Genomic DNA, 25680 nt, shown 5'->3' on the forward strand with positions numbered 1-25680 from the left:
ACGTGGGGGGGGTGGGGTGACGTGGGAGGTCACGTGGCGGCGCATGGCCGCCGGGGGGGGCACGAGCGCCTCGCGGCGGCGGGGGGAGGTGCGGAGGGGATCCGGGGGGGGGGGGGGGGGACACGCAGGAGGGGGAGGGAGCACGGGGTGGGGGGGTGGGGGGCCCAGGTGGGTGGGGGGACGCAGGAGGGGGAGGGAGCACGGGGTGGGGGGGGCCACGGTTGGGGGGGACCCAGGTGGGTGGGGGGACGCAGGAGGGGGAGGGAGCACGGGGTGGGGGGGGCCACGTTGCGGGGGGGGGGCCAGGGGCGCGGGGAGGGTCGGGGGGGGTGTCGAGGGGGGCGCAAAATGTGGAGGGGCAAAGGGGGGGGCGCAGGAGGGGACACACACACACACCCCCCCCAGGTGGGTGGGGGGACCCAGGGGTGCGGGGGGTGGAGTCAAGGGATGGGGGACGGGACCCAAGGGGGGGGCACCCAGATGTCCCGGGGGAGGGGGACACAAGGCGGGGGGGGGGGCAGGAACGCAGGAGGGGTCACAGGAGGGGAATACACGTACCAGGATGGTGGGGCCCAAGGGTGGGGGGACCCAGAGGGGTGTCGCGCCCCCCCTCCCCCCCCCCCCCCCCAGGACCCCTCCGTGAGGCTGTCGAAGGCGCTGAGCTACGTCCTGCGCCATGGGGCCGCGGCCGTGGGGCTGCCCATGGGGCCGGGTGCGTGTCTGTGTCCCCCCCGGACCCCCCCCCCCAGTAATGTCCCCCCCCGGACCCCCCGCCGAATAATGTTCCCCCCCCCGGACCCCTCCAAATAATGTGTGTCCCCCCCCCGGACCCCTCCAAATAACCCCAGCCCCTCAGCTGCTCCGTGGGTCCCTCTTGCGCCCCCCCGCCCCGGCCAATGGCCTGCCCTGGGACCCCCCCCACTGCCCCAGGACCCCAAACCCCTCCCCGGGGCCTCCCCAAGTTGTCCCTGGACCCCAAATCCCGCCCCCCCCCCCCGCCAAGTGCCCCAGTCACCTCTGAGACACCCCCCCACCCCACCCCCCCCCCAATTACCTCCGGCCACGGCCACCTCTAGGACACACACCCCCCCTCCCCCCCCCCCGCCCCAACCCCAAAATGCCCCCTGGGACCCCTTACTCACCCCCAGGCCCACTCCCAAGCTGCCCCCCCCCCCCCCCCGGGACCCCCCAACCAGCCCGAGCCCCCCGCCCCTCCCCGCGGGTGACGGCCTTTGGGGGCGCAGACGGCTTCGTCGAGGTGGGGGCGCTGCTGCGGCTGCGGCGCTTCGCGGGGGTCTCGGAGGGCGACCTGCGGCGGCTGGTGGCCGCCGACCCCAAGGGCCGCTTCGCGCTGCGCCCCGACCCCCTGCGCATCCGCGCCAACCAGGGGCACTCCCTGCAGGTGGGTCGGGGGTCCCCGGGGGCTCCGCGGGATTGGGGGGCTCTAGGGAGGGGCCTTGGGGGTCCCCGGGGGACTCCGGGGGATTTGGGGGCTCTAGGGAGGGTCCTTGGGGGTCCTTGGGGTTCTCTGGGGGTTTTGGGGGCTCTAGGGAGGGTCCTTGGGGGTCCCCGGGGGACTCCGGGGGATTTGGGGGCTCTAGGGAGGGACCTTGGGGGTCCTCGGGGTTCTCCGGGGGATTTGGGGGCTCTAGGGAGGGACCTTGGGGGTCCCCGGGTTGCTCCGGGGGATTTGGGGGCTCTAGGGAGGGTCCTTGGGGGTCCTTGGGGTTCTCCGGGGGTTTTGGGGGCTCTAGGGAGAGACCTTGGGGGTTCCTGGGGGCTTGGGTGGGGTCCCTGGGGTGCTCCAGGGGGATTTGGGGGGGGCTCCTGGGGGGATACTTGGGGTCTCAGGGGCATTTGGGGGCTGCCAGGTACCGGCGCTGGAGCTGACGCCCCTGCGGACCCCCGCGGAGCTGCCCCCCACCCTGGCCCACGGCACCCGCCGCCGCCTCTGGGGGCCCATCTGTGCCGGGGGGCTGGCACCCATGGGGCGCACCCACATCCACCTGGCGCCTGGCCTCCCGGGGGACCCCGGCGTGCGCAGTGGTGAGACCACCGGGCACCCCAGTACCGGGGGTGTGTGGAACCCCGGCATCCGGGCACCCCAATACCGGGGCACGGCCGGGGGGGGTGTGTGTGTGTGTGTGTGGAAATCGGGGGGGGGGGGGTGGGTGGGGGTGTGAACCCCAGTGTGCACAGACGTGAGGCCACAGGGCACCCCAATATCGGGGGGGGGACACCCCGGCATACGGCGTGGTGAGACCACCGGGCACCCCAGTACTGGGGAGGGGACCCCGGCAGCCAGGCACCCCAATACCAGGCTGGGGGGGGGGGGAACCCCGGCGTCTGGGCACCCCAATACCAGGCTGGGGGGGGGGGAACCCCGGCGTCTGGGCACCCCAATACCAGGCTGGGGGGGGGGGACCCCGGCGTCTGGGCACCCCAATACCAGGCTGGGGCGGGGGAACCCCGGCGTCTGGGCACCCCGACCCCACCCAAATCCCCCACCAGGGATGAGACCCGATTCGGAGATTGCCATCATCATCGACGGCCCCCGGGCCTTGGCAGGTGAGGGGGGACCCTGGAGTTTGGGGGACCCCGGTGTTTGGGGGACCCTGGAGTTCGGGGGGGGGGGGAAACACGACACCCTGGCATCTGGGGGGACCCTGGTGTTTGGGGGGACCCTGGCATCATCTGGGGGATCCCACAGTTTGGGGGGGGGCGACACACACGACACCCTGGTGTCTGGGGGGACCCCGGTGTTTGGGGGGACCCTGCAGTTTGGGGGGGGACACACATGACACCCTGGTGTCTGGGGGGACCCGGTGTTTGGGGGGACCCCGGGGGCTGGGGAAACCCCCCCGCCGGGTGACACCCGCCCCGCCCCCCCCGAAGAGGGGGTCCCCTTTTTCCGCTCAGCCAACGGGGTGATCCTGACGCCGGGGGACGCCGCGGGGCGCCTCCCCCCAAAATATTTCCTCCGCGTCCTTCAGCTGCGCCCGCACCGTGAGGGGCTTTGGGGCGGCGCCCGGGGTTTCGGGGTTGGGGGGCCCAGGGGTGGGGGGGCACCCAGGGGGCTGGGGGGCACCCAGGGATTGGGGGGGGGACGACCCAGGGGGCTGGGGGGCACCCAGGGGGCTGGGGGGGGTGGTATGCAGGGGTGTGGGGGGGGCCCTAGGGGTTTGAGGGGGACCCCAGGGGTTTGAGGGGGACCCCGAGGGTGTGGGGGGGGCCCAGGGGGCTGGGGGGGCACCCAGGGGGTTGGGGGTACCCAGGGGTTCTGGGGGTGGCCAGACCAGTGTTTCAGGGGGACACCCCCCCCGCCCCCCTCCCAAAAAAAGTCCCAGGTGTCTGGGCCCTGTTGCCATGGTAACAGATACTTTATTGACCCCCCCCCCCAGGGTGCCTGCTGCCGCTGGGGGGGCCCTCGCACGAGGAGGGGGGTGAGGAGCCCTCGCACGAGGAGGGGGGTGAGACGCTCTCGCACGAGGAGGGGGGTGAGGAGCCCCCGCACGAGGAGGGGGGTGAGGAGCCCTCGCACGAGGAGGGGGGTGAGGAGCCCTCGCACGAGGAGGGGGGTGAGGAGCCCTCGCACGAGGAGGGGGGTGAGGAGCCCTCGCACGAGGGCCCTCGTGCCCGACAGACGCCAATAAACACTTCCCTGCCGTGAGCGCTGCTCACAAGTGTCTTGCACAGTGTGTGTGGGGGTGTGCGCGCGTGCACGAGTGTTTTGGGGCGGGGGGTGTGTGGTTATAGCGAGGGGGTGAGGCTGGTGCAACACATTGGGGGAGGGGGGAGCCCCTCTTGCACAAGGACCCTCGCCTGAGGACTCCTTGCACGAGACACCCCCCCCAACCCTTGCACGAGGACGTGGTCGGGCGGGGGGGGGGGCTCAGAGGGGCTCCTGCCCCCCCGTGAGCTTGTGGAAGAGGCGGAGGTCGAGGGGCTGCCCCGGCTGCCGCCCCCCCAGGCACAGGTACCCCCCCAGGAACTCGTGCAGCACCCGGCACGGGGCCGAGAGCACCCCCAGCGCCAGCGTCACCTCCCCCTCCAGCTCCAGCGTCACCTGCGGGGGGTCCAGGGGGGTTGGGGGGGGTCTGGGGGGGTCGGGCACCCTGACCCCCCCCCCACCCCCCGAGGGGACCCAGACATCGGGGCCAAGGGGAACCCCTGGGGGTCTCACTCCGCCCCCAGTCCACTCCCAGCCTCTCCAGTGCCCCCTGCTCCCCCCGCAGCCCCTCCAGGCCCCTCCCAGCCCCTCCTAGCCCCCCCAGTCCCTCCCAGCCCCCCCAGCCCACTCCCAGCCCCTCCCAGTGCCCCCTGCTCCTCCCCTGCTCCCCCCTGCTCCCCCCAGCACCTGCTGGGTGTCCCAGTTGACGTTCCACTGGCGCAGGGCGCTGTACCGCCAGGTGCGGGTGACGCTGCCGGTGCCGGGCTCCAGCCGCAGCAGGCGCGAGGGGCCGACGCCCAACACCTCGTCCCGGCGGCTGCCCTTGAACCTGCGCCGGCCTCGCGGTCCCCCAGTGCCCCCCCGGTGCCCCCCCGGTGCCCCCCAGTGCCCCCCCGGTGCCCCCAGTAGCCGCCAGCCCCGCCCTGCATGCCACAGCCCCTCCCGGCCCATTCCCAGTGCCTACCAGTAACCCCCCATCCCCACCCGGTGCTGCCCAGCCCCACCCAGTTCCCTCCCAGTGCCTCCCACCCCCACCCAGCCCGCCCAGCCCCTCCCACCCCCACCCAGCCCCTCCCAGCCCCACCTAGTCCCTCCCAGCCCCTCCCATCCCACTCCCAGCCCCACCTAGTCCCTCCCATCCCACTCCAGCCCCGCCCAGCCCCTCCCAGGCCACTCCCAGCCCACTCTCAGCCCCTCCCATCCCACTCCCAGCCCCTCCCATCCCACTCCAGCCCCGCCCAGCCCCTCCCCTCCCACCCCAGCCCCTCCCATCCCACTCCCAGCCCCGCCCAGCCCCTCCCAGGCCACTCCCATCCCGCCCCCAGCCCCTCCCATCCCGCTCCCAGCCCCGCCCCGCCCCGCCCCGCCCCGCCCAGGCCCCGCCTACCGCACGAGGAAGTAGGCCAGCCCGAAGCCGGGCAGCGCCTGCCAGGCCTCCAGGAAGCGGAGCTGGGCCTGGGCCGGCGACAGCGCCCCCACGCGGTGGAGGACCTCCAGGATGCGGGGCACGAGCTGCGCGGGCAGAGCGTGGGCCGGGGGCGGGGCCGGGCCGGGGGGCGGGGCCGGGGGGCGGGGCGGGGGCGGGGCCGGTACCTGTTTGGCCTTGGCCTTGCGCAGGAAGCGGGGGGCCACCAGCACCCGCGGGTCCGGGGGGGCGCGCGGGGGCGCCCCGGGGGCGGCGGGGGGCAGCGAGGGGTCCCCCCCCGGCTGCAGCCCCAGGACCCCCAGCACCCCCCGCACCTCCGCCCCGAAGGAGGCGTCGGCCAGCGAGAGCCCGCGGGAGGCCAGGCGGCACCCGGCCACCCAGCGCGCGTACTGGGGGGCCTGGGGGGGTGCGGGGGGGGTCACGTCCCCCCCCCCGGGCACCCCCGAACCCCACTGGGACCCCCCCAACCACCCCAGGACTGCCAACCCCCTCTGGGACCCCCAAACCCCCCTGGGACCCCCCCCCAACCACCACAGGACTGCCAACCCCCTCTGGGACCCCAAACCCCCCCGGGCACCCCAAACCCCCCTGGGACCCCCCCCAACCACCCAGACTGCCAACCCCCTCTGGGACCCCCAAACCCCCCTGGGACCCCCCCCCAACCACCACAGGACTGCCAACCCCCTCTGGGACCCCAAACCCCCCCGGGCACCCCAAACCCCCCTGGGACCCCCCCCAACCACCCCAGGACTGCCAACCCCCTCTGGGACCCCAAACCCCCCGGGCACCCCAAACCCCCCTGGGACCCCCCCCCAACCACCCAGGACTGCCAACCCCCTCTGGGACCCCCAAACCCCCCTGGGACCCCCCCCCAACCACCACAGGACTGCCAACCCCCTCTGGGACCCCAAACCCCCCCGGGCACCCCAAACCCCCCTGGACCCCCCCCAACCACCCCAGGACTGCCAACCCCCTCTGGGACCCCCACCCTCCCTGGGCACCCCAAACCCCCCTGGGACCCCCACCAACCCACCCTAGGATCCTCCCAAACCCCCCTGGGCACCCCCAAACCCCCCGGGACCCTCTCAACCCCCCCCAACCCCCCCAGGACTGCCAGCCCCCCCTGGGACCCCCCCCCAACCCCTCCCAGGACGGTCAACCCCCCCCCCGCAGCTCCCCAGCCCCACAGCCCCCATGGCACCCCACGGCAGCTCCCCAGCCCCATGGCGCCCCACAGCAGCTCCCCAGCCCCACAGCGCCCCACGGCGCCCCACAACAGCTCCCCAGCCCCACAGCGCCCCAGGGCAGCTCCCCAGCCCCACGGCGCCCCACGGCAGCTCCCCAGCCCCACGGCGCCCCACTGACGTCGCGGCAGCGCAGCTGGATCTCGCTCATCCCCTCGGGCGCCGCCACCAGCAGTTTGATGCAGAACTTCTGCGCCCCCACATCCACGTCGGGGGTCACCTCACAGCCTGGGGGGGCCCAGGCAGCCGGGCGAGGCCAGGCGTTCAGGGGGACCCCGGTATCCACGACACCCCCCCACCCCAACCGGGGCCGTGGGGAGAGGGGGGCAGCGGGGACTGGCAGGACCCCAGGAAGGGGTGTGGGGGGGTGTCTCAGGTGGATTTGGGGGTCCCACCAGGAATTGGGGGGGGGTCTCAGGTGGATTTGGGTGTCCCACCAGGAATTGGGGGGGGGTCTCAGGTGGATTTGGGGGTCCCACCAGGAATTGGGGGGGGGGTCTCAGGTGGATTTGGGGGTCCCACCAGGAATTGGGGGGGGTCTCAGGTGGATTTGGGGTCCTGGGATAGGTCTTAGGACCCAGGAGGGATTTGACGGGCGGGTCTCAGGTGGATTTGGGGCCCTCGGGGGGGTCCCCTCTGAAGGTTGCGGGGGTCCCAGGTGGGTGTCTCCGGTGGATTTGGGGGTTCCAGGAGCGGGTCTTGGGGGGGATTTGGGAGTCCTGGGGGTCCCGGGCAGGGTCTTATGTGCCCCAGAGGGTTTGGGGGGGGCCACAGGGTTCCTGGGGCGGGGTTCGGGGGGTCTCACCCCTGAGGTTGAGCTGCTGCAGGGGCTCCCCCGGGGTCGGGGGGCTGCGGCCGTACGAGAGCTGCATCTCCTTCAGCACGGCCCAGGCGGGGCGGAACCCCCGCAGGGTCAGCTTGCGCGGCCTGGGGGGGGACCCGGGGGTCGGGGGGGGCCCCAGAGCCTGCGGGGCCCCCAGAGCCTGGGGCAGGGGGGCCCCCAGGTCACCCGTGGACCCCGGCATCCGGGGGTACCTGTAGATCTCCAGCTCCTCCGCCAGCTCGGGGACGGGGGTGAGCTCCTCCTGGGGACCCCCAGTGCACCCCAGTGACCCCCAGTGACCCCCAGTAGGGCCAGGGGGTCCCCCCAGTACACCCCAGTGACACCCAGTGGGGCCGGGGGGTCCCCCCAGTGATCCCCAGTGCACCCCAGTGACACCCAGTGGAGCCAGGGAGTCCCCTCAGTGCACCCCAATGGGGCCAGGGGGTCCCCCCAGTGCCCCCTTCAGCGCCTCCCACACCCCCCCAGTGCCGCCCAGTCCCCCCCAGTGTGGCCAGAGGAGACCCCCCAAGTCCCTCCCAGTTCCCCCAGAGGAGCACCCCAGTCCCTCCCAGTCCCCCCCAGTGTGGCCAGAGGACCCTCCCCCCCCCCAGTCCCCCCCAGTCTCACCAGTGGGCTGGGGGGCTCGGGCTCCCCCCCCAGTTTCACCTCCAGGTTGCTGAGGGCGGCGTCCAGGTCGTCCAGGTCGTCGCCCCCCCCCGCCCCGCCTGGCTCCCCGCTGCCCCCCGCCTCATCGATGTGGTACTGGGGAGGCGGGGGGGGTCAGGGGCAGCCCACAGCTGCGGGTGGGGGGGGGCGGGGGGGTCCCAGAGGGGACAATGGAGGGGATTGGGGGCCCCAGGAGTGCTTGGAGGTTCTGGGTGGGGATTTGGGGATCCTCGGGGGAGTTCAGGGACCGGGGTGGGGGGAGGTGGGGTCCAGGGGGCATTTAGGGGTCCCAGGGGGAGGTTTTAGGGTCACTGGGGGTGTATGGGGGGGGGGGGTCTGTGGGTGTTTGGGGGGTCCGTGGGGGTTTCAGGAAGGGTTGGGGAGGTCTGGGGGATTTTGGAGGGGTGCAGGAGAGGGGCTGGCTGGGCGTTTGGGGGGGACCCAGGGAGGTCTATGGATGGTTTGGGGGGGGGGGGGTGTGTGTCCGGAGGAGCACGGGGGGGCTGTCCGGGGGTGTCTGGGGGTCTGGAGTGGACGTTTGGGGGGGATCCAAGGGTGTTCGGGGGTGTCCGGGAGAGGTTGGGGCGGGTGGGTATGTAGGGGCTGGGAGGGGGGTGGCTCTGTGGGGATCCGGAGGGTCCTGTGGGGGTTGCGGGGGGCGGAGGGGGCTCCGCGGGCGGTTCTGGGCCCGGGGGGGTCGGGGCACCTGCAGGGCAGCGAAGAGCAGCATCTCCTCCTCGGTGCAGTCCGTCTCCTCGGTGAGCAGCGCCCAGCGCGCCTGCTCGTACAGCAGGGCCAGGCGCGGGGCGTCCCGCTGCGGGGCGGGGGGTGGGGGTCGCGGGGGGTCGTGGCGGCACGGGGGGCACGGGGGGGCATGGGGGGGTGGGGGTTGCGGGGGGTCGTGGCGGCACGGGGGGCACGGGGGGGCATGGGGGGGTGGGGGTTGCAGGGGCACGGGGGGTTGCGGGGGCACGGGGTCGCAGGGGCATGGGGGGCACGGGGGGACATTGGGGGCACGGGGGGGGGCAGGATGTCGTAGGGGACACGGGGGGGACAGGGACGTGGGGGGTTGCAGGGGGCACGGGGGGCAGGGGTCGCAGGGGGTCGCGGGGGGTTGTGGGGGGACGGGGGGATGTGGGGGGGCATCGGGGGCACAGGGGACGTGGGGGGGACGAGGGGGGGGGACATTCGGGGGAGTGAGGAAGCCCCAAAGGGGCTCTGGGGGCACCGGGAGGTCCCAGGGCTGTATCTGGGGCTGGGGGAGCCCTGGGGGGGGCACCGGGGTACCGGCGGGTCAAGGGGGAGGCGGCTGGGGGGGGGTTGGGGTCCCTGAGGAGCCCGGGCAGGTTGGGGGGTCCCAGGAAGCTGGGGAGCAGCGGGGGGGCGGGGGGTACCTGGGGGTCGAGGTCGAGGAAGCAGTGGTACTTGAAGCGCAGCAGCAGCTCCTCATCATCGGCCACGTCCTGCTCCAGCAGCGAGCGCGAGGAGTCCAGCCACCTGCGGGGGGCGCCCCACGGCTCTGCCCCACGGCTCTGCCCCATAGCTCTGCCCCACTGCTGCCCCACGGCTCTGCTTCATGGCCCTGCCCCACAGCTGCCCCATGGCTCTGCCCCACAGCTCTGCGCTATGGCTCTGCCCCAAAGCTCTGCCCCACCACTGCCCCATAGCTATGCCCCACTGCTGCCCCACGGCCCTGCCCCACAGCTGCCCCATGGCTCTGCCCCTCCACTGCCCCATGGCTCTACCCCACAGCTCTGCGCTATGGCTCTGCCCCATGGCTCTGCTCCAAAGCTCTGCCCCACCACTGCCCCATAGCCCTACCCCATGGCTCTACTCCATAGCTCTGCCTCACCACTGCCCCATAGCTCTGCCCCATGGCTCTGCCCCACAGTTCTGCCCCACAGCTCTGCCCCACGGCCCTGCCCCCCCCCGCCCCCCCCGTACCGCGCGTGCAGGCGGGTGCGGCGCAGCACTGGGTTCCCGCGGGGGGGCCGGGGGGGGGGCGACAGGGCCCAGCCCCCCCCGAGGGGCCACCAGCATCCGGTAACAGTCGGGGGGCAGCTGGGGGAGGGGCCCCGGCTTCGACCCCTCATCGTCTGCGGGGGGGGAGGGGCAAGGGGTTTGCACGGGGCGGGGTCACGGAGGGGGCGAAGGGCTCCCACGGGGGGGGGGGGTTTCAGCTCCCCCCTTCACACCCCCCCCCCCGCACACCCCCTCCCCGCCCACTCACCCCCCCCACACCCCCCCCGCACACTCGCCCCCCCCCCCACAGCCCCCCACACCCCCCCCGCACCCACCCGGGGGCAGCGGGAGGTGGGTGAGGTCGAAGTCTGGGGGCGGGGGGCCGCTGCGGCCCTTCCTCCCCGCCCCCCCCCTCCTCCTCCTCCTCCTCGGGCGGCCGCAGCAGCGAGAGCTCCTCGGGGTGCCGGATCCCTGCGAGACCCCCGCGTCACAGCGACCCCGCCGCGACCCCCCCCGGCCCCCCCCGTCACTGCCCCCCCAGGTGCCCCCCCAACCCCCCAGCGCCCCCCCCGACCTCCCAGTGCCCCCCAGACCCCTCCAATGGCCCCCAGTGCCCCCAACCCCCCAGCGCCCCCCCCGACCTCCCAGTGCCCCCCAGACCCCTCCAATGGCCCCCAGTGCCCCCCAACCCCCCAGCGCCCCCCCCGACCTCCCAGTGCCCCCCAGACCCCTCCAATGGCCCCCAGTGCCCCCCAACCCCCCAGCGCCCCCCCGACCTCCCAGTGCCCCCCAGACCCCTCCAATGGCCCCCAGTGCCCCCCAACCCCCCCCAGCGCCCCCCCGACCTCCCAGTGCCCCCCAACGCCCCCAGTGCCCCCCCGACCTCCCAGCGGCGCCCCCCCAGTGGCCCCCCGCCCCCTCAGCCCACCCAGTGGCCCCCCAGCCCCCCCCAGTGACACCCCCCACAGTGTCACCCCCCCAGTGTCACCCCCCCAAGTGTCCCCCAGACCCCCCAGCCCCCAGAGTGACCCCCCCAGCCCCCCCGCCCCCCCAGTGACACCCCCCCAGTGTCACCCCCCAGCCCCCCCGCCCCCCCAGTGACACCCCCCCAGTGACCCCCCAGACCCCCCCCCAGTGACCCCCCCCAGCCCCCCCAGTGACCCCCCCCAGCCCCCCCGCCCCCCCAGTGTCACCCCCCCAGTGACCCCCCCAGCCCCCCCGCCCCCCCAGTGTCACCCCCCCCCCAGTGACCCCCCCCAGCCCCCCCGCCCCCCCAGTGACCCCCCCCAGCCCCCCCCCCCGTGACCCCCCCCCGCACCGAGCAGGCGGCAGGCCTGGGCGACGCCGCGGGCCAGGGGCTGGGCGAAGGAGAGGCGCATGCGCAGGCGGCGCCCGTTGGGCAGGCGCACGCGCAGCGGCCGGTGCCGGGGGGCGAAGCGGAGCCGCGCGTCCCCCCGACCCCCAGCGCGTCCAGGCTGCGCCCGGGCCGCCGCAGCCAGCGCCGGCGCTGCGCCCACCACAGCGCGTGGTCCGACCAGTCCCGCCGCGCCCCTGCGGCACCGCGGCACGGGGTCGGGGGGCGCCGGGACCCGGGGGGGCGCCGGGACCCGGGGGGGCGCCGGGACCCGGGGGGGGGCGCCGGGACCCGGGGGGGCACCGAGACACGGGGGGGCACCGAGACATGGGGGGGGGCGCCGGGACCCGGGGGGGCGCCGGGACCCGGGGGGATAGGGGGCACCGAGACACGGGGGGGCACCGAGACACGGGGGGCATAGGGGGTACCGAGACACGGGGTCGGGGGGCGCCGGGACACGGGGGGGATAGGGGGCACCGAGACACGGGGGGGTACCGAGACATGGGGGGGGCACCGAGACACGGGGGGGGGCTCCGGGACCCGGGGGGGGCTTGGGGGGGTTATTGGGGCAGTTAGAAGGTGCCAGGGGAGGGTCACAGGGGGCTACAGCGGGGTCCGGGGATGCTAAAGGGGGGCTACAGATGGGGTCCGGGGATGGAAAGGGGGGCTATGGAGTGGGTCGGGGGATGCTAAAGGGGGGCTGTGGGGTGGGTCGGGGGATGCTAAAGGGGGGCTGTGGGGGGGGTCGGGGGATGCTAAAGGGGGGCTGTGGGGGGGGGTCCAGGGATGCTAAAGGGCGGCTGTGGGGGGGGTTCGGGGATGCTAAAGGAGGGGTCCGGGGGGGGTCCTGCTGTACCCCCAAACCACAACGGGGGGGGGTGGGGGGGGAGCGGGGAGGTCCCACGCATCCGGGCCCCCCTCCCGGGGCTATTTATAGCCTGTGGTTCCCTTATCAGCTCAGCCAGGGGGTGACACGGGGTGACACGGGGTGGGGGGGGGACTCGGGGGGGTGGTGTGGGGTGGGGGGTCGGGGGGGGTATGGACTCCCTGGAGGCTCTGATAAGGGCCAGGAGCCCCCCTGGGGCCGGATGGGGCCCCTGCCCAGCGCCACTCAGCACCGCGTGATGCCCAGGGTGGGGCCGGACCCCTGGGTCCTTCCCCATGGGGCTGAGATGTGGGGCCCAGATGCCTGGGTCCTTCCCCATGGGGCTGGGACCCCTTGGTCCTTCCCCGTGGGGCTGGGATGTGGGGCCAGGACCCCTGGGTCCTTCCCCGTGGAGCTGAGATGTGGGGCCTGGACCCCTGGGTCCTTCCCCGTGGGGCCAGGAAGCCTGGGTCCTTCCCCATGGCGCTGAGATGTGGGGCCTGGACGCCTAGGTCCTTCCCCGTGGGGCAGGGATGTGGGGCCTGGACCCCTGGGTCCTTTCCTGTGGGGCAGGGATGTGGGGCAGGGATGTGGGGCCGGGACCCCTGGGTGTGCCCGTCCCGCCATGGGTCTCACCGATGGTTTCCACGATGAGGAGCATGAGGCCGCCGACGTGGAGGTCCCCCGTGACACGGAGGGCGAGGGTGCGGGGGGCCGCCGTGGGGCCAGGGGGTGCCATGGGGCAGGTCTGCCCCACGGCGACCCCCTCCTCCACCTCGACCTGCAGCTCGAAGGAGCCGTCGATGGCCTCCCCGCTCGCCGTCTTCAGCCCCGCCATCGCCAGGCGCCTGGGTGCCCTCCCGCCCCACTGCTCCGCCCCACAGCGGGAAGGGGGCCCGGATGCCCGGCTCACCCCAACCCCCCAGTGCCGCCACAGAGGAAGTTGAGGAGGGGAGGAGCCGTGGGGCCGGAGGCCGTGGGTCCCTGCGCCGTTGCACCCACTAGCGGCTACAGGGCCCTTTGTCGGGTCCCAGTTGTGGGGTGCCCCCCCAGCCCCCAGGCGTGGGGGCCCCACTCCCAACCTTACCTCCCCCCCAGCGAAGGGGGTACAGGCAGCTAGATGCCCCCCCCCCCCAAGACACGACCCTGGCACTCAGGCCCCCCCAACCCCCCCCCCGGGGGACCCCGTTTCCCCCCCCCCAGGCCCACAGGACCCCCGGTCCCCTCCCCGCCCCCCAGAGAGGCCAGGCCGGGCAACTGCTCCGCTCTTTATTGGGGGCCGCGGCGCCCCACAACCAGCACAGGATGGGGGGGGTGGGAGGGGCAGCACCCCCCGACCCCCCCGGGACCCCCCACAGCCGCATCCCGGGGGGGTCGGGGGGGTCCCCGGGGGGGGGGGACGTCACCGGATGGCGATGAGCCCCACATCCATCAGCTTCTGGATCTTCTGGGCGATGACGGGGTTCTTCAGGTGCCTGGGGGGGGGGGGGACGACGACACACACCGTGGGGTCGGGGGGGGCACCGTGGGAGCCCCGGGGCTGGGGGGGGGCCCCGAGGCAGCCCCTGGCGTCTTGGGGACAGACAGTGACACGTTGGCACCCCCCCCCCCCCAGCCCCAGGTGTCCCCCTGAAGACTCGGAGCGTGCCACAGGGTGGCCCGCGTCACCCCCAGCGACCCCCTGGGGACCCCCGGTGACAGCTTGGGGAGCCCCCGCCAGCTCCAGGCAGGCTACGGGTGGCCAGTAACACCCTGTGGCACCTCAGGGATCCCCTGGGGACCCCCCACCAGCTCCAGGCATCCCCCCGACGGCTCGGTGAGCACCGTGGGGCAGCCGCTATCACCCTGTAATGCCTTGGGGACCCCCTGGGGACCCCCCACCAGCTCCGGGTGTCCCCCCGCCGGCTCGGTGAGCGCCGCGGGGCGGCCGGTAAGGCCCTGCAGGCAGCAGCTCGGGGACACGAGCCCTGGGGCGAGCTGGGGACCCCCCCCGCCGGGGGGACACTCACTCGCTGAGGGCCTGGGGGTCCTTCTGCATCTGCTCGAGGATGAGGCGCATGGCGGGGTCGCTCATGATCTGCTGCACCTCGGGGTCGGCCATGGCGCGGCGCTTCACCTCCTCGGGGGTGTCCTGCCGGTTGTACTGGGCCAGCAGGCAGCGCTGGTAGCCCTCCCCCGCCTCCTGCGGGGCACGGGGCGGGGGGCGTCAGCAGGGGAGGGCGTGGCGGGGCGCGGCGGGGCGTGGCAGGGCGTGGCGGGGCGACACCCTCACCTTACAGGCGGGGTCGAGGTCCAGGGCCCGCTGGTAGACGTCCATGGCTTTGCTGTAATCCTTCATGGCCTCCAGCGCCGCCGCCTTCCGCGTGTAGCCCTTGACTGGGGGCAGAGGGACGGGCAGGGGAGGGGTACAGCCGGGGGAGGGGGCGCACCCCAAAACCAGGGCCCCCGGGACAGCCCCCCCCCCCCCCGCACTCACTGAAGGAGGGCTCCAGGCGGATGCACTCCTCGCAGTCCTGGGGTGGGGGGGGAGGGAAGCGAGGAGTCAGAGGCGCCCCAAACCGCCCCCAACCCAGCCCTGAACGCCCAAAGCAGCCCCCCCCGAGCAGCCCCGCGCCCCCAGGCGTGCTCCCCAAGCGGGCCCCCCCCCGCCCCAGACCTTGAGGGCCAGAGGGAACTCCAGCAGCTTGGTGTAGCAGGCGGCGCGGTTGCTGTAGAGCCGAGCCTCGTGGGGGTTGCGGCGAATGGCCTCGCTGTAGTGCTTCATGGCCTGGGGGTAGTCCCCTGGGGGGGTGGCCGCGGCGGCAGGGGGGTCACCACGGGGTGGGGGGATGCTTTTGCCCCCCCCTCCCCCCCACGGCCCCCCTTTTTACCTCGCTGAAAGCACTCGTTGCCTTTATTCTTCTCCTCCAGCGCCAGGTCGGGGTCGATGTACGCCAACCGCTCCTGCTCCTTCAGGATCTTCTCTGCCTGCGGCACCAGATTCGGGGTTCAGGGGAGGGGTTCCCGGCCCGCACCCCCCCTCTTCCGACCCTCCCAAGGCCCCGCCAAATCACCTGCTGGCACTTCTTGAGCACGTCGGGCGTGCGGTGCTCGGCTAAGGACTTGTTGTAGAAGTTGACGGCCTCTTTGTACCGCTCCTCCCGCAGGTACGAGTTCCCGATGCGAGCGTACGCCCTGCGGGCGTGGGGTTCGTGGTGCAAGGAAAGGGGGGGGGAAAAGGGTTTGGGGGCGCTGGGGAGGGGGTCGGGGGGCGCGAACCCCCTTTTTAACCCCCCGGATCGCGCTGTACTCACTTAGCAATCTGCCTGTAGTCCTCCCGGTTCTCCCGCCCCACCTCGATGGCCTTCTCACACAGCTCCCGGCAGCGGTTGTAGTCGCCCGTCTCGAAGTATACGGCTGTGGGGGTGGGCAAGTGGGGTTCGGGGGGGGTTCGGGGGGGCTCGGGGGGGGATTTGGGGGCCACTCACCCGCTTGGTTGGTGACGTAGGTCATGTTGGTGGGGTCCAGCTCCTCGGCGCGGGTGTAGTGAGCCAGGGCGGTGGGGAACTCCTTCCGCTTGTAGGCGGCGTTGCCCAGTTCCTTCTCCCGCTGGGCCTGGGGTTTTGGGGGGGGGGAAACAGGTCACCCCAAACCCCCCCAGCTCCCCAAAACCCCTCTAGAGCCCCCCATCACCCCAAAACATGCCCTACACCACACCCCCCCCGCCCCTTCACTCCTCCTGCTTGTCAGTGGCATTGCCTGGCTCATCCCACCAAGCCTCCAGTTTGGGGAGGGGGGCCAGTCACCCCAAAATGCCTCCCAAGCCCCACCCCCCCCGGTTTGGGGGACCTCCTCTCACCTCCTTCTTGTTTTCAGGGAGCTCCTGGGGTGGGGGGGGCTGGGCGGGGGGCTGGGGAGGGGGCGGGGGAGGTGGGGAAGGGGCCTCCTCCTCTTCCTCGGCCCCGCTCAGGTCCACCCCCAGCAGCACACTCAGGGTCGTCATCACCCGGGGGTCCTGCAGCTTCCTGGGGGGACGGGGGGGGTTCTGAGGGCTGCACCCCAACCCCCCCGGGGGGACTCGGTAACCCGAGATCCGCCCCGACGCCACCCAGCACCCCAAAGCCTGCCCTGACCCCCCTGTAACTGCCCTGCAGGCCCCCCAGAACCTGGATAGAGCCCCCTGAACCCCCATAGCGCCCTTACAGGCCCCCCAAAGCCTGCCCTGACCCCCTGTAACTGCCCTGCAGGCCCCCCAGAATCTGGATAGAGCCCCCTGAACCCCCATGACGGCCTTACAGGCCCCCCAAAGCCTGCCCTGACCCCCTGTAACTGCCCTGCAGGCCCCCCAGAACCTGGATAGAGCCCCCTGAACCCCCATAACGGCCTTACAGGCCCCCCAAAGCCTGCCCTGACCCCCTGTAACTGCCCTGCAGGCCCCCCAGAACCTGGATAGAGCCCCCTGAACCCCCATAACGGCCTTACAGGCCCCCCAAAGCCTGCCCTGACCCCCTGTAACTGCCCTGCAGGCCCCCCAGAACCTGGATAGAGCCCCCTGAACCCCCATGACAGCCTTACAGCCCCCCAGCATCCCAAAACCTGCCCTGACCGCCCCAGTATCTGCCCTGCAGGCCCCCCAGACCCCAAAACCTGGCCTGAGCCCCCATAACGGCCTTACAGCCCCCCCAGCACCCCAAAACTTGCTCTGAACCCCCACACCTGCCTTACAGGCCCCCAGATCCCCCCCAAACCTGCCCCTAACCACCCCCAGCACTGCCCTACCCCTCCCAGCACCCCAAACCCAGCCCCGAGTCCCCCCCAGCTCCCCCGCAGGCCCCCCCAAGTCCCCCCCAGCTCCCCCCCCAGCCCCTCACTGACGTGCCCAGCTGGGCCGGGTGGCTGCGCAGCTGCTCCAGCAGCTGCCGGTACTCGGGGTCCCCCAGCAGTGCCCGGGTTCGGGGGTCCCCCTCCAGCCGCCCGTACAGGTCCGGCACGCTGAAGGGGTTCAGCAGCTTCCGCTCTGCAGGGGGACGGGGGGGGCGTCTGCTACCAGCCAAGGCCCCCCGTTCCTCCTTGGGGACCCCAGACCCTCCCAGGAACCCCCACAGCCCCACTCTAGGGCCCCAAAAATCTCAGCCCCCCCGCCCCCCCCAAGCTCTCTGCAATCCCTCCCAGAGACCCCAAACCCCATCAGACACCCCCCACCACTCCAGGGCCCCAAAATCTCTCAACCCCCCCCCCCCAACTCCCAGAGAACCCAAACCCCATCAGAGCCCCCCCCCCCCACTCTAGGGCCCCCAAAATCTCAGCCCCCCCCCTCAAGCTCTCTGCAATCCCTCCCAGGGACCCCAACCCCATCAGAGACCCCCCCCTCCCCCAGCCCCACTCTAGGGCCCCAAAAATCTCAGTGCCCCCCCCAAGCTCTCTGCAATCCCTCCCAGAGACCCCAAACCCCATCAGAGCCCACCCCCCCCACTCTAGGGCCCCCAAAATCTCAGCACCCCCCCTCAAGCTCTCTGCAATCCCTCCCAGGGACCCCAACCCCATCAGAGCCCCCCCTCCCCCAGCCCCACTCTAGGGCCCCAAAAATCTCAGTGCCGCCCCCCCCAAGCTCTCCGCAGGGACCCCAAAGTCCCTCAGCGCCACGTGAAAATCTCTCAGGGTCCCCTCCCCGACCAAGTCCGGCAGCCCAAACCCTCTGAGGAGTCCCTCCCCGAGCCCCCCGGACCTCCCCCCGCCCCCGCGCCCCGTGTACCGGCCAGCCGCGCCTCCACGCCCCGCAGCCCCTCCTTCAGCTGCGCGTTGCCCGGCTCGTGCTTGAGCCCCTCCTCGTACGCCGCCTTGGCCTCCTCGAAGCGGTGCAGGAACTCCAGCGCGGCCGCCTTGCGCGAGTACCCCTGCGTCGGGGGGCGGGGGGGAGAGGCGGGTGAGCCCCCGGCGTGGGGCCCCGGGGCGCCCCAGGGGTGGGCGAGGGCCCCCCACCCACCTTGGCCCAGTCGGGGCGCAGCTCGAGGGTGCGGCAGGCGTCGGCCAGGGCGCGGGCGTAGTCGCCCTGGCGGGCGTAGGCGGCCGAGCGGTTGCTGAAGAGGACGTGGTTGCGGCCGTCGAGGGCGATGGCGGCCGTGTAATGGCGCAGGGCCCCCGCCACGTCCCCCGCCGCCAGCGCCCGGTTCCCCCGCTCCTTCAGCTCCTGCGCCTGCGCCGGGGGGCGGGGGGGGGGCAGGAGGAAGATGAGGGCCGCGCGGGAGGGGAAGGGCCGCGCGGGAGGGGAAGGGAGACAGGCAGGAGGAAGACGAGGGCCACGAGGAGGAGGGGGGCGTGAAGAAGAGGAGGGGCACGAAAGGGGAGGGGAAGGGCCGCAAGGAAGAGGGAGAAGGAGGGGGCGAGGGAGGGGAGACGAGACAGGCAGGAGGAAGACGAGGGCCACGAGGAAGAGGGAGGCGTGAAGAAGAGGAGGGGCACGAAAGGGGGGAAGGGCCACGAGGGAGAGGGAGGGGAGACAGGCAGGGGGAACACGAGGGCCATGAGGAGGGAGGCGTGAAGAAGAGGAGGGGCACGAAAGGGAGGAAGGCACGAGGGAGAGGAAGAGGAGGGGGCGAGGAAGGCGCAGGACAAGGAGAAAGATGTGAAGAATGGGACGTGTGAAGAGGAGGAGGAAGGGCCGCGAGGAAGAGGAGGGGGTGTGAGGAGGCAAAGGACATGAGGAAGGGGTGAGGAAGAGAAGGGGAGCAAAGCGGGAGGAAGATGGAGGGCCATGAAGAGGGTGGCGGGACGTGAGGAGAAAGGGGCGAGGAAGAGGAGGAACATGTGAAAGAGCACAAGGAAGATGAAGGTGAGAGAAGGGGGGGCCCACAAGGAGGGGGGCGAGCATTGGAGGTCAGAGGGAGGAGGAGGAGAGTGAGGAAGGTGAGGGCCGCAAGGAGGAGGAAGGTGAAGGGGCAGCAGAGGGAGGAAGGCATGAGGAAGAGGAGGGTGGGGGGCACGAGGCGGGGTGAGGAAGAGGAGGGAGTGGGGAGACACAAAGAGAGAAGGATATGAGAACGTGAAAGGAGGCCCCAGCGACCCCCAACCCCCCTCAGGGCCTCCCCACCGCACCCCCATGGGCGCCCCCAAAGCAACCCCCCCCCCGGGCCTCACCAAAGCGCCCCCCAAAGGCCCCGCTCCCCTCAGGGCCCCCCTAAACACCCCCAAAGCTCCTCCTCGCCTCCCCCCCAGACCCCCGATCCCCTCTCGAGATCCCCGGCCTCTCTCAGGGAACCCCCAGACCTGCTCTAAACCCCTCCAGACACCCCCCACCCCCCGGCCCCACTCAGGAACCCCCCAAACCCCCTCAGGACCGGCCGGGGACCCGCCAAACCCCCTCAGGACCGCCTGGGGACCCCCGCCCACCTCCTCCATGGCGCCCCAGCCCCGCTCAGAAGCCTCCCAGACCCCCCAAGCCCCCTCAGGACCGGCCGAGGACCCCCCAAGCCCCCTCAGGACCGGCCGAGGACCCCCCAAGCCCCCTCAGGACCGGCCGAGGACCCCCCAAGCCCCCTCAGGGCCGCCCGGGACCCCCCAAACCCCCTCAGGGCCGCCCGGGGAACCCCCAAACCCCCTCAGGGCCGCCCGGGGAACCCCCAAACCCCCTCAGGGCCGCCCGGGGAACCCCCAAACCCCGTCAGGGCCGCCCGGGACCCCCGCCCACCTCCTCCATGGCGCCCCAGCCCCGCTCAGAAGCCTCCCAGACCCCCCAGGACCCCCAAGCCCCCTCAGAACCGGCCGAGGACCCCCCAAACCCCCTCAGGACCGCCCGGGACCCCCCAGACCCCCTCAGGGCCGCCCGGGACCCCCGCCCACCTCCTCCATGGCACCCCGGCTCGGCTCCGCTCCCGCCGACAACGCGCCGCCCTCTGGAAGCTGCTAGAACCCTCGCGCCCCGCCCACCCGCGCCCCATTGGCCGCCGGCCCCGCCCGACCGCCCCCGCGCGCACTACCATTGGCCGTCTGCTGCGGTCCCGCCTCCCCATTGGCCGACGGGGAAAGGAGTGCCCGCCCTCCTCCAGCCCCGCCTCCCCGGCGGAAGCCGGCGGAGGACCCACCCCCGCACGACGATTGGCCGCGACGGCCGGCGCTGGTCGCCCATTGGCAGGGACCCTCTCTCCCTTCTGGAATTTTCCACCTCTTCCATTGGCTGTGTGCGATGCCAATCACGGGGGGTGGGTGGGAGAGGACACACGGTGGGTGGAGGCAGGAGTGGGCCCCCTGGCGGCGCGGAGGCCTCGCTGCCCCACGTGTCTCCTGGAGGGGCGAGGGGCGGGGCTTGTACCAAAAGTGGGCGGGGCTTGCACGAGGGAGGCGGGGCTTGTACGGGGATCCTGAGGTAGCCTCGGATTGGAGGGAGGTCAAGGGGGGGGGGGGGCACAGGGGGAGGGGCCAAGGATGGAGCAGCCGGATGCCTGGGTCCCTGGGGGGGGTGGGGGGGGGACAGGTGGGACACAGACACGTGACCTTGACATGACCCCACACGCCCCTCCCCGTGACCTTCCCACAACCCCCGTGTGACCCTCCCCAAGTCCTCGTGCACCCCCCCGCCCCGTGAGCCCCCCCCCCGCATGACCACCATGTGCCACTCCCCCCCCACCCGACACCCCCACCCCACGGGGGGTGCGGGTGGGGGTGGGGGGGCCTGGTGCGGCAGGCCCCGGCACAGGCGCGGGCACCCCCCGCGTTGCACACGCGCGTGCGTGCAGCCCCCCGCCCCCCCGGCCCCCCCGCGCTGGAGGACCCAGGCGTCCGGGAAAGAGGCGCTGGAGGGAAAAGGAGCCGCTGGGTTTATTGGGGGGGGGGGGGTGTGGGGCGCCCCTCGGCCCTTTTGGGTCGATTTTTCCTGATTTTGGTCCTTTTCCCCCCAATTCCAATAGCTGGGGGCGGGGGGAGGGGTGAAGGCACCTCGAGGGGGGGGAGGGGGGCACTTTGATACGCCCCAGAGCCGCGGGGGGGCGGGGGGGTCCGGACACCTGGGTCCCCCCACACCCCCCAGCCCCTCTCCCCATGGCCTCTTGTCCAGGCCCAGAGGCTTCACGGGGGTCGTGGGCGTCCCAGACACCCGGGCTCGCCCCCCCCCGACCCATTCTTGCCCCAAATCCGCCTTTTCTCCCCCCGAAAGCAGTGGCGCCCAAAAAACACCTTTAAAAAAGCCCGAATGCCCACAAAAAGGAGGTGGGGGAGGGGAAGGGGGACCCCTCCTCCTCCCCCTCTCCGGAACCCCCAGGGGATCCCCCCAAATGTCCTCAAAATGGGGGGGGGTCCCCCGCCATGTCCCCGGGGGGGGGGTCCCCAACGCGGGGGGGGGCCCAGAAAGAGGGGACCCCCCCCCTCAGGATCCCCCACCCCCACCATGGGGCACCCGCCCCCCCCGGTACCCCCGAGCGCTGGGGGGGGGCAGCGGGGGGGGAGGGGGCGGCGGGGGCGGGGGGGGGAAGACAGTGCGGATGCCGCCCTCCTCGGAGGGCCGCAGGGGTCTTAGGGGCAACCCCCCGCCCCCGATTTTGGGGGGCGGCGGGGGAGCCCCCCCGCCTCCCCTCCTCCTCCTCCTCCTCCACCATCCCCCCAAGACCCCCAGGACCACCCCGGCCGCCGCCGCCGCCGCCCCCCCCGCCGCCGCCGCCGGGGGTAGTGGGGGGGGCGCGTCCCTTGGCGGGGGGGGTCCCGGTGATACGGCGGGGGTCTCGCCGCCAGCACGGGCCTGGGCGCAGAGCGGGGGGCTGGCGGCGACGCCGGGGGGGTCGAGGGCGGACAGACAGACGCGGTACGGGGCGCGGGGCTGTAGGGCCGTCACCACGTACTCCCCCCGCTCCCCCCGCACCAGCGTCTCCGTCACCGCCCCCCCGCCCGGCCGCAACCAGCTCAGGCGTAAGGACGCGCCGGGGGGGGCCGGGGGCCACCGGACCCTCAGAGACCCCCCCGGGGCCGCCTGCACCCACAGGCCGCCCGTTGACGTCGGGACCCCCGGCGATGCCGCCGCCGCCGCCGCCGCCGCCGTGCCGGGCACGGCCGCGACCCCGGGCGCCGAGGCGGCGGCTCCCGGGGCGGCGGCGGGGGGGTCGCAAGCATCCATCTCCCCCCTCAAGTCCCCCACCGCCAGCCCCCGCAGCCGCGCCGGCGCTTGGCACAGCAGCCCCTTGACCTCCAGCCGCGGCGGCGCCCGCCGGCGCAGCCAGTCCCGCAGCCAGGCCAGGTTGCAGCCGCAGAACCAGGGGTTGTTGCGCAGCCCCAGGTGGCTCAGGCTCCCCAGGTCGTCGAAGAGCCCCCGCGGCAGCGTCGTCAGGTTGTTGTCCGAGAGATCCAGCCGCTCCAGCGAGCGCATCCGCGCCAGGGCGCCGGCGGGGACGTGGCTGATGGCGTTGGCGGCCAGGGACAGGCGGCGCAGGCGGGCGCGGGGGAGGTTGGCCGGCGGCGCCGCCAGGGCGTTGCGCCCCAGGGAGAGCTCGCTGAGGTTGACCAGGCGGCTGAAGGTGTCGTCCGCCATCCGCTGGTTGGCCAAGAGGTTCCCGTCCAGCACCAGGCGCCGAAGCGCCGGCAAACCCTCGAAGGCGCGGAGCGGGATGGTGTGGATGCGGTTGTCGTCCAGCCGCAGCTCCTCCAGCGCCGGCGGCAGCCCCGGCGGGACGCTGCTGAGGTGATTCCGGGATAAAAACAGCAACCGCAAGCGGCGGTTTTCGGCAAAGGCGTCTTCCTCGATGCCGGCGGCCGAGACCGAGTTGTCGTCCAGGTGCAGGCGCTCGAGCAGCGGCGCCCGCGCCAGCGCCCGCCGGCACAAGCCCCGGACGTTGTTCTCCTGCAGGTGCAGCTCCCGCAGCGCCGGCGGCAGGTGCGCCGGCAGCTGCTCCAGGGCGTTGGCGTACAGGTACAGGACCTTTAACGCCGATAAGTGGCCCAAACGCGCCGGGATGCCGGCGTCGCCGATGCGGTTGTTTTGGAGGAAGAGGGTGGTCGCGCCGGGGGGGAGACCCTCGGGGACGGCCGTCAGGCCCCGGTCGTTGCAGTAGACGCGGCCGCCGGCGCAGCGGCAGACGGACGGACAGGCGGCGGCGGCGGCGGCGGCGGCGGCGACGGCGGCGACGACGGTCAGGGGGGGAGAGGGGAAAGGGGGGGGGCCGCCCCCCCGGAGGGCGGCCAGGGTGAAGGCTGTCAGGGCCCAGGTCGGGGGGGAGAGGGGGAGGAGGAGGAGGAGGAGGGGGGGGGCCATGAGGGGAAGGGGGTCCTGGTGGGGAGGGGAGAGGGGTAAGCAGGGGGTTGGCAGAGGACCCGGGTGTCTGGGCGCTGCATCTCCCCCGAGCCCCATATATAGGGCAGGGACCCCCCTCACCCCCCCCACGGGGGACCCAGGGGTCCAGGTGTTGCACCCCCCCAGCCCCATATATAGGGCAGGGACCCCCCTCACCCCCCCCACGGGGGACCCAGGGGTCCAGGTGTTGCACCCCCCCAGCCCCATATATAGGGCAGGGACCCCCTTCACCCCCCCACAGGGGACCCAGGGGTCCAGGTGTTGCACGCCCCCAGCCCCATATATAGGGCAGGAACCCCGCCCTAGCGTCCTCCAGCCCACCCCCCCATCAGGCATGGTACCCCCCCCAGCACTACCTATAGGGCGGGGCCGTCCCCCAGCCCTCCCAGCCCCCCCATAGGGGACCCAGCTGTTGGGGCGCAGGAACCCCACCCATCACCCCATACACGGGGCAGGGACCCCCCCCCAATCATAGGGGACCCAGGCGCCTGGCCGGGGGGCGGGTGGGTGGGTCCTACCTGGTGCGCTGCCTGGCGGTGGGGGTCCCGGGTCCTCGTGCAACGGCTCCTCGTGCGACGGGTCCTCGTGCGAGGCCGCTGCTACCGGCTCCGGTGCTCCATGGCCCCCCCCCCACCGGGGGGGCCGCTTGGGGTGGGGGGGGGGAGGGGTCGTGAGGCAGGAGGGCCCTCACGCGACACAACACGACCCCTTGCGTGACGCCCCCGTGCGACGCCCGCCGGGCCCCCTGCCCCGCTCCCCCGGGTGCTAATTACCGGCCCCACTAACGAAGTGCCCCTGATCAGCAGCAGCCCCTTGGGGACCCCCCCGGCCTCCCGTGCCCTGGCGTCACCCTTGCGTCAGCCCCTGCCGCGCACGAGGGGCCACGTGACCCGCCCCCCGGGAGGGGACCGAGGCATCCGGGTGATGCCCCCCCCCATCCCAGCCCCCCCCCCCCCAATAACCACCCCTCCCCCATCAGCACCGGACGCCTGGGCCCCTCCCCCGGCTGGAGCGCCCCTGGGTGCTGGGGGGGGGGGGAGGGGCCGGGGGACTTGGGGCGCTCCGGGAGGGGTCAGGAAGGTTTTGGGGGACCCAAGTGGGGGTCATGTGGGCAGGGGGTCGCTTCCCAGGATGCCCGGGGCCCTCCCCCCAGCTGGGGCATCCTTGGGTAGCGGGGGGGGGGGGCACTGGGGATTCGAGGGGGGGGGAGGGGGTTCGGGGAGGTTGGGGGGGTTGGGGGGTTGGGGGGGGTTGGGGGGGGTTGGGGTTCGGGGGGGTGGGGAGGGGGGTTGGGGGTTCGGGGGGGCTGGGGGGTGGGGGTTCGGGGAGGTGGGGGGGTTGGGGGTTCGGGGGGGTTGGGGGAGTCGGGGGCAGCCTCGCGGGGAAGGGGGTCAGCACCTCAAATGCTGGGCCCCCTCCCCTCTCCGTCCCGGACGCCTGGGTCCCTCCCCCCGGCTGGAGCATCTCGGGGTACCGGGGGGGTTTGGGGGGCTCCGGGGGGGCCTTGAGGAGTCTCATGGCGGGGGGACAGACCCCGGCCGCCTGGGTCCTTTCCCTCCCCCCGCCCCCGCCGGCCGCCTGGGCCCCTCCCCCCGGCCGGAGCATCCTTGGGTACCGGGGCGGGGGGGGGGGGGCGGTTTCGGGGGGCTCCGGGGGGCTCCGGGCGGGTGTCAGGGGGATTTGGGGAGGTCTTGCGGATGGGGGGGGGTCGCTCCGGTGGTAGCGGGGGAGGATGGGCCCGGGTCCCTGCCGCCCGGGTCCCTCCCGCGGGCTGGAGCATCACCGGTCGCGGGGCGGGGAGCGGGGGATGAAGCGGGGGGATGGGGGGAGGCTCTGGGGGGTCCTGGGGGGTGGGGGTGGGTCGAGGGAGGACGGGGGGAGGGCGCTTACCGGGGTCGGTACCGGCCGGCGCGGTCGGGCCCGGTGCTGGCGGCGGCGGCTGCGGGCGTGGGAAGGCGGCGGGGCGGGGGGGGGGATGGGGGGGGGGGGGGAGCGCCGCCTCCCGGTGCGGGGGGACCCGGGAGCGCGGGGGGGGGGGGGGGGGGGCGGCGGGGTTGGGACCGACCCCGGGAGGGCGGGGGGAGTCCGCAGGGGAGCAATCCGGGGGGCGGGGGGGGAAGGATGGACCCGGGAGGGCGGAGGGGGGGGGGAGTCCGGGGCGTACCTCCGGAGGGATGCGGGGGCTAAAAGCCCCCTTCCCCCCCCCCCCCCACTCGGGCCCCCGGTGCGGGGGGGTGCCTTACACGGGGCCTTGTGTAAGCACTTGCACGAGGGCTCGTGCCAGATGCCGCGGGGGCGCACGCAGGGGCTGGGGACTTGTGACCCCCCGGTGCCCCCCCACGTGCTGTGCACGGGGTGGCCAGGCTTGCACGAGGATGGGGGGCACCCATCGCAGCACACCCCTTGCACGAGGACCCCTCGCACG

At 73.7% G+C, this 25680-nt stretch overlaps 5 protein-coding genes across 6 annotated transcripts; 1 reads left to right on the forward strand and 4 right to left on the reverse strand.

Moving 5' to 3' along the window:
• The first annotated feature begins 13 nt into the window (after positions 1-13).
• On the forward strand, positions 14-3670 carry TRPT1 (tRNA phosphotransferase 1). Its single transcript, XM_064437440.1, has 7 exons — positions 14-88; positions 631-712; positions 1245-1402; positions 1872-2046; positions 2512-2568; positions 2896-3006; positions 3402-3670. Exons 1-7 carry the CDS (start codon positions 44-46, stop codon positions 3668-3670), a joined length of 897 nt encoding a protein of 298 aa, XP_064293510.1. The 5' UTR covers positions 14-43.
• Positions 3362-10256, reverse strand: LOC135310243 (fermitin family homolog 3-like). Its single transcript, XM_064437439.1, has 12 exons — positions 10127-10256; positions 9774-9925; positions 9224-9326; positions 8536-8643; positions 7791-7925; positions 7376-7425; positions 7146-7267; positions 6462-6568; positions 5264-5494; positions 5058-5182; positions 4358-4499; positions 3362-4066 (listed from the first exon to the last, which is right to left on the reverse strand). The coding sequence occupies exons 2-12, from the start codon at positions 9920-9922 to the stop codon at positions 3893-3895; spliced, it is 1446 nt and encodes a 481-aa protein (XP_064293509.1). The 5' UTR covers positions 9923-9925; positions 10127-10256; the 3' UTR covers positions 3362-3892.
• LOC135310261 (fermitin family homolog 3-like) lies at positions 9966-13078 on the reverse strand. Its single transcript, XM_064437475.1, has 3 exons — positions 12647-13078; positions 11110-11342; positions 9966-10016 (listed from the first exon to the last, which is right to left on the reverse strand). Exons 1-3 carry the CDS (start codon positions 12846-12848, stop codon positions 9966-9968), a joined length of 486 nt encoding a protein of 161 aa, XP_064293545.1. The 5' UTR covers positions 12849-13078.
• A 187-nt stretch (positions 13079-13265) lies between these two features.
• On the reverse strand, positions 13266-19923 carry STIP1 (stress induced phosphoprotein 1). 2 transcript variants are annotated; one of them, XM_064437436.1, is made up of 14 exons: positions 19826-19923; positions 17973-18182; positions 17742-17883; positions 16865-17006; positions 15849-16014; positions 15478-15604; positions 15304-15406; positions 15064-15184; positions 14881-14977; positions 14667-14791; positions 14487-14523; positions 14283-14386; positions 14020-14192; positions 13266-13485 (listed from the first exon to the last, which is right to left on the reverse strand). In XM_064437436.1, exons 1-14 carry the CDS (start codon positions 19832-19834, stop codon positions 13413-13415), a joined length of 1629 nt encoding a protein of 542 aa, XP_064293506.1. In that variant the 5' UTR covers positions 19835-19923; the 3' UTR covers positions 13266-13412. The 2 variants fall into 2 exon arrangements, with proteins under 2 accessions (XP_064293506.1, XP_064293507.1); XM_064437437.1 differs by lacking the exon at positions 19826-19923 and adding an exon at positions 19376-19416.
• Positions 19924-21263: 1340 nt separating this feature from the next.
• FLRT1 (fibronectin leucine rich transmembrane protein 1) lies at positions 21264-23861 on the reverse strand. The gene is made up of 2 exons (XM_064437509.1): positions 23774-23861; positions 21264-23231 (listed from the first exon to the last, which is right to left on the reverse strand). Exon 2 carries the CDS (start codon positions 23214-23216, stop codon positions 21345-21347), a length of 1872 nt encoding a protein of 623 aa, XP_064293579.1. The 5' UTR covers positions 23217-23231; positions 23774-23861; the 3' UTR covers positions 21264-21344.
• Positions 23862-25680: the final 1819 nt, after the last annotated feature.

The sequence above is a fragment of the Phalacrocorax carbo genome, chromosome 32, assembly GCF_963921805.1.
Source record: "Phalacrocorax carbo chromosome 32, bPhaCar2.1, whole genome shotgun sequence".
In the NCBI taxonomy this organism is placed as follows: Eukaryota; Metazoa; Chordata; class Aves; order Suliformes; family Phalacrocoracidae; genus Phalacrocorax; species Phalacrocorax carbo.

Coding starts and splice junctions, on each gene's coding strand:
- LOC135310243 (XM_064437439.1), bottom strand. CDS start 9,922: ATGAGGGGTCGAAGCCGGGGCCCCTCCCCCAGCTGCCCCCCGACTGTT. Junction 5,183..5,263: donor GCAAGGCCAAGGCCAAACAG/GTACCGGCCCCG, acceptor CTGCCCGCGCAG/CTCGTGCCCCGCATCCTGGA. Junction 4,500..5,057: donor CTGGCCTACTTCCTCGTGCG/GTAGGCGGGGCC, acceptor AGGCCGGCGCAG/GTTCAAGGGCAGCCGCCGGG.
- LOC135310261 (XM_064437475.1), bottom strand. CDS start 12,848: ATGGCGGGGCTGAAGACGGCGAGCGGGGAGGCCATCGACGGCTCCTTC. Junction 11,343..12,646: donor CCTCATCGTGGAAACCATCG/GTGAGACCCATG, acceptor GCGGTGCCGCAG/GGGCGCGGCGGGACTGGTCG. Junction 10,017..11,109: donor CCAGGCCTGCCGCCTGCTCG/GTGCGGGGGGGG, acceptor GGGGGTGTGAAG/GGGGGAGCTGAAACCCCCCC.
- STIP1 (XM_064437436.1), bottom strand. Junction 15,407..15,477: donor CTACGTCACCAACCAAGCGG/GTGAGTGGCCCC, acceptor CCACCCCCACAG/CCGTATACTTCGAGACGGGC. Junction 15,185..15,303: donor GACTACAGGCAGATTGCTAA/GTGAGTACAGCG, acceptor CCACGCCCGCAG/GGCGTACGCTCGCATCGGGA.
- TRPT1 (XM_064437440.1), top strand. CDS start 44: ATGGCCGCCGGGGGGGGCACGAGCGCCTCGCGGCGGCGGGGGGAG. Junction 2,047..2,511: donor GGACCCCGGCGTGCGCAGTG/GTGAGACCACCG, acceptor ATCCCCCACCAG/GGATGAGACCCGATTCGGAG. Junction 2,569..2,895: donor CGGCCCCCGGGCCTTGGCAG/GTGAGGGGGGAC, acceptor CCCCCCCCGAAG/AGGGGGTCCCCTTTTTCCGC.
- FLRT1 (XM_064437509.1), bottom strand. CDS start 23,216: ATGGCCCCCCCCCTCCTCCTCCTCCTCCTCCCCCTCTCCCCCCCGACC.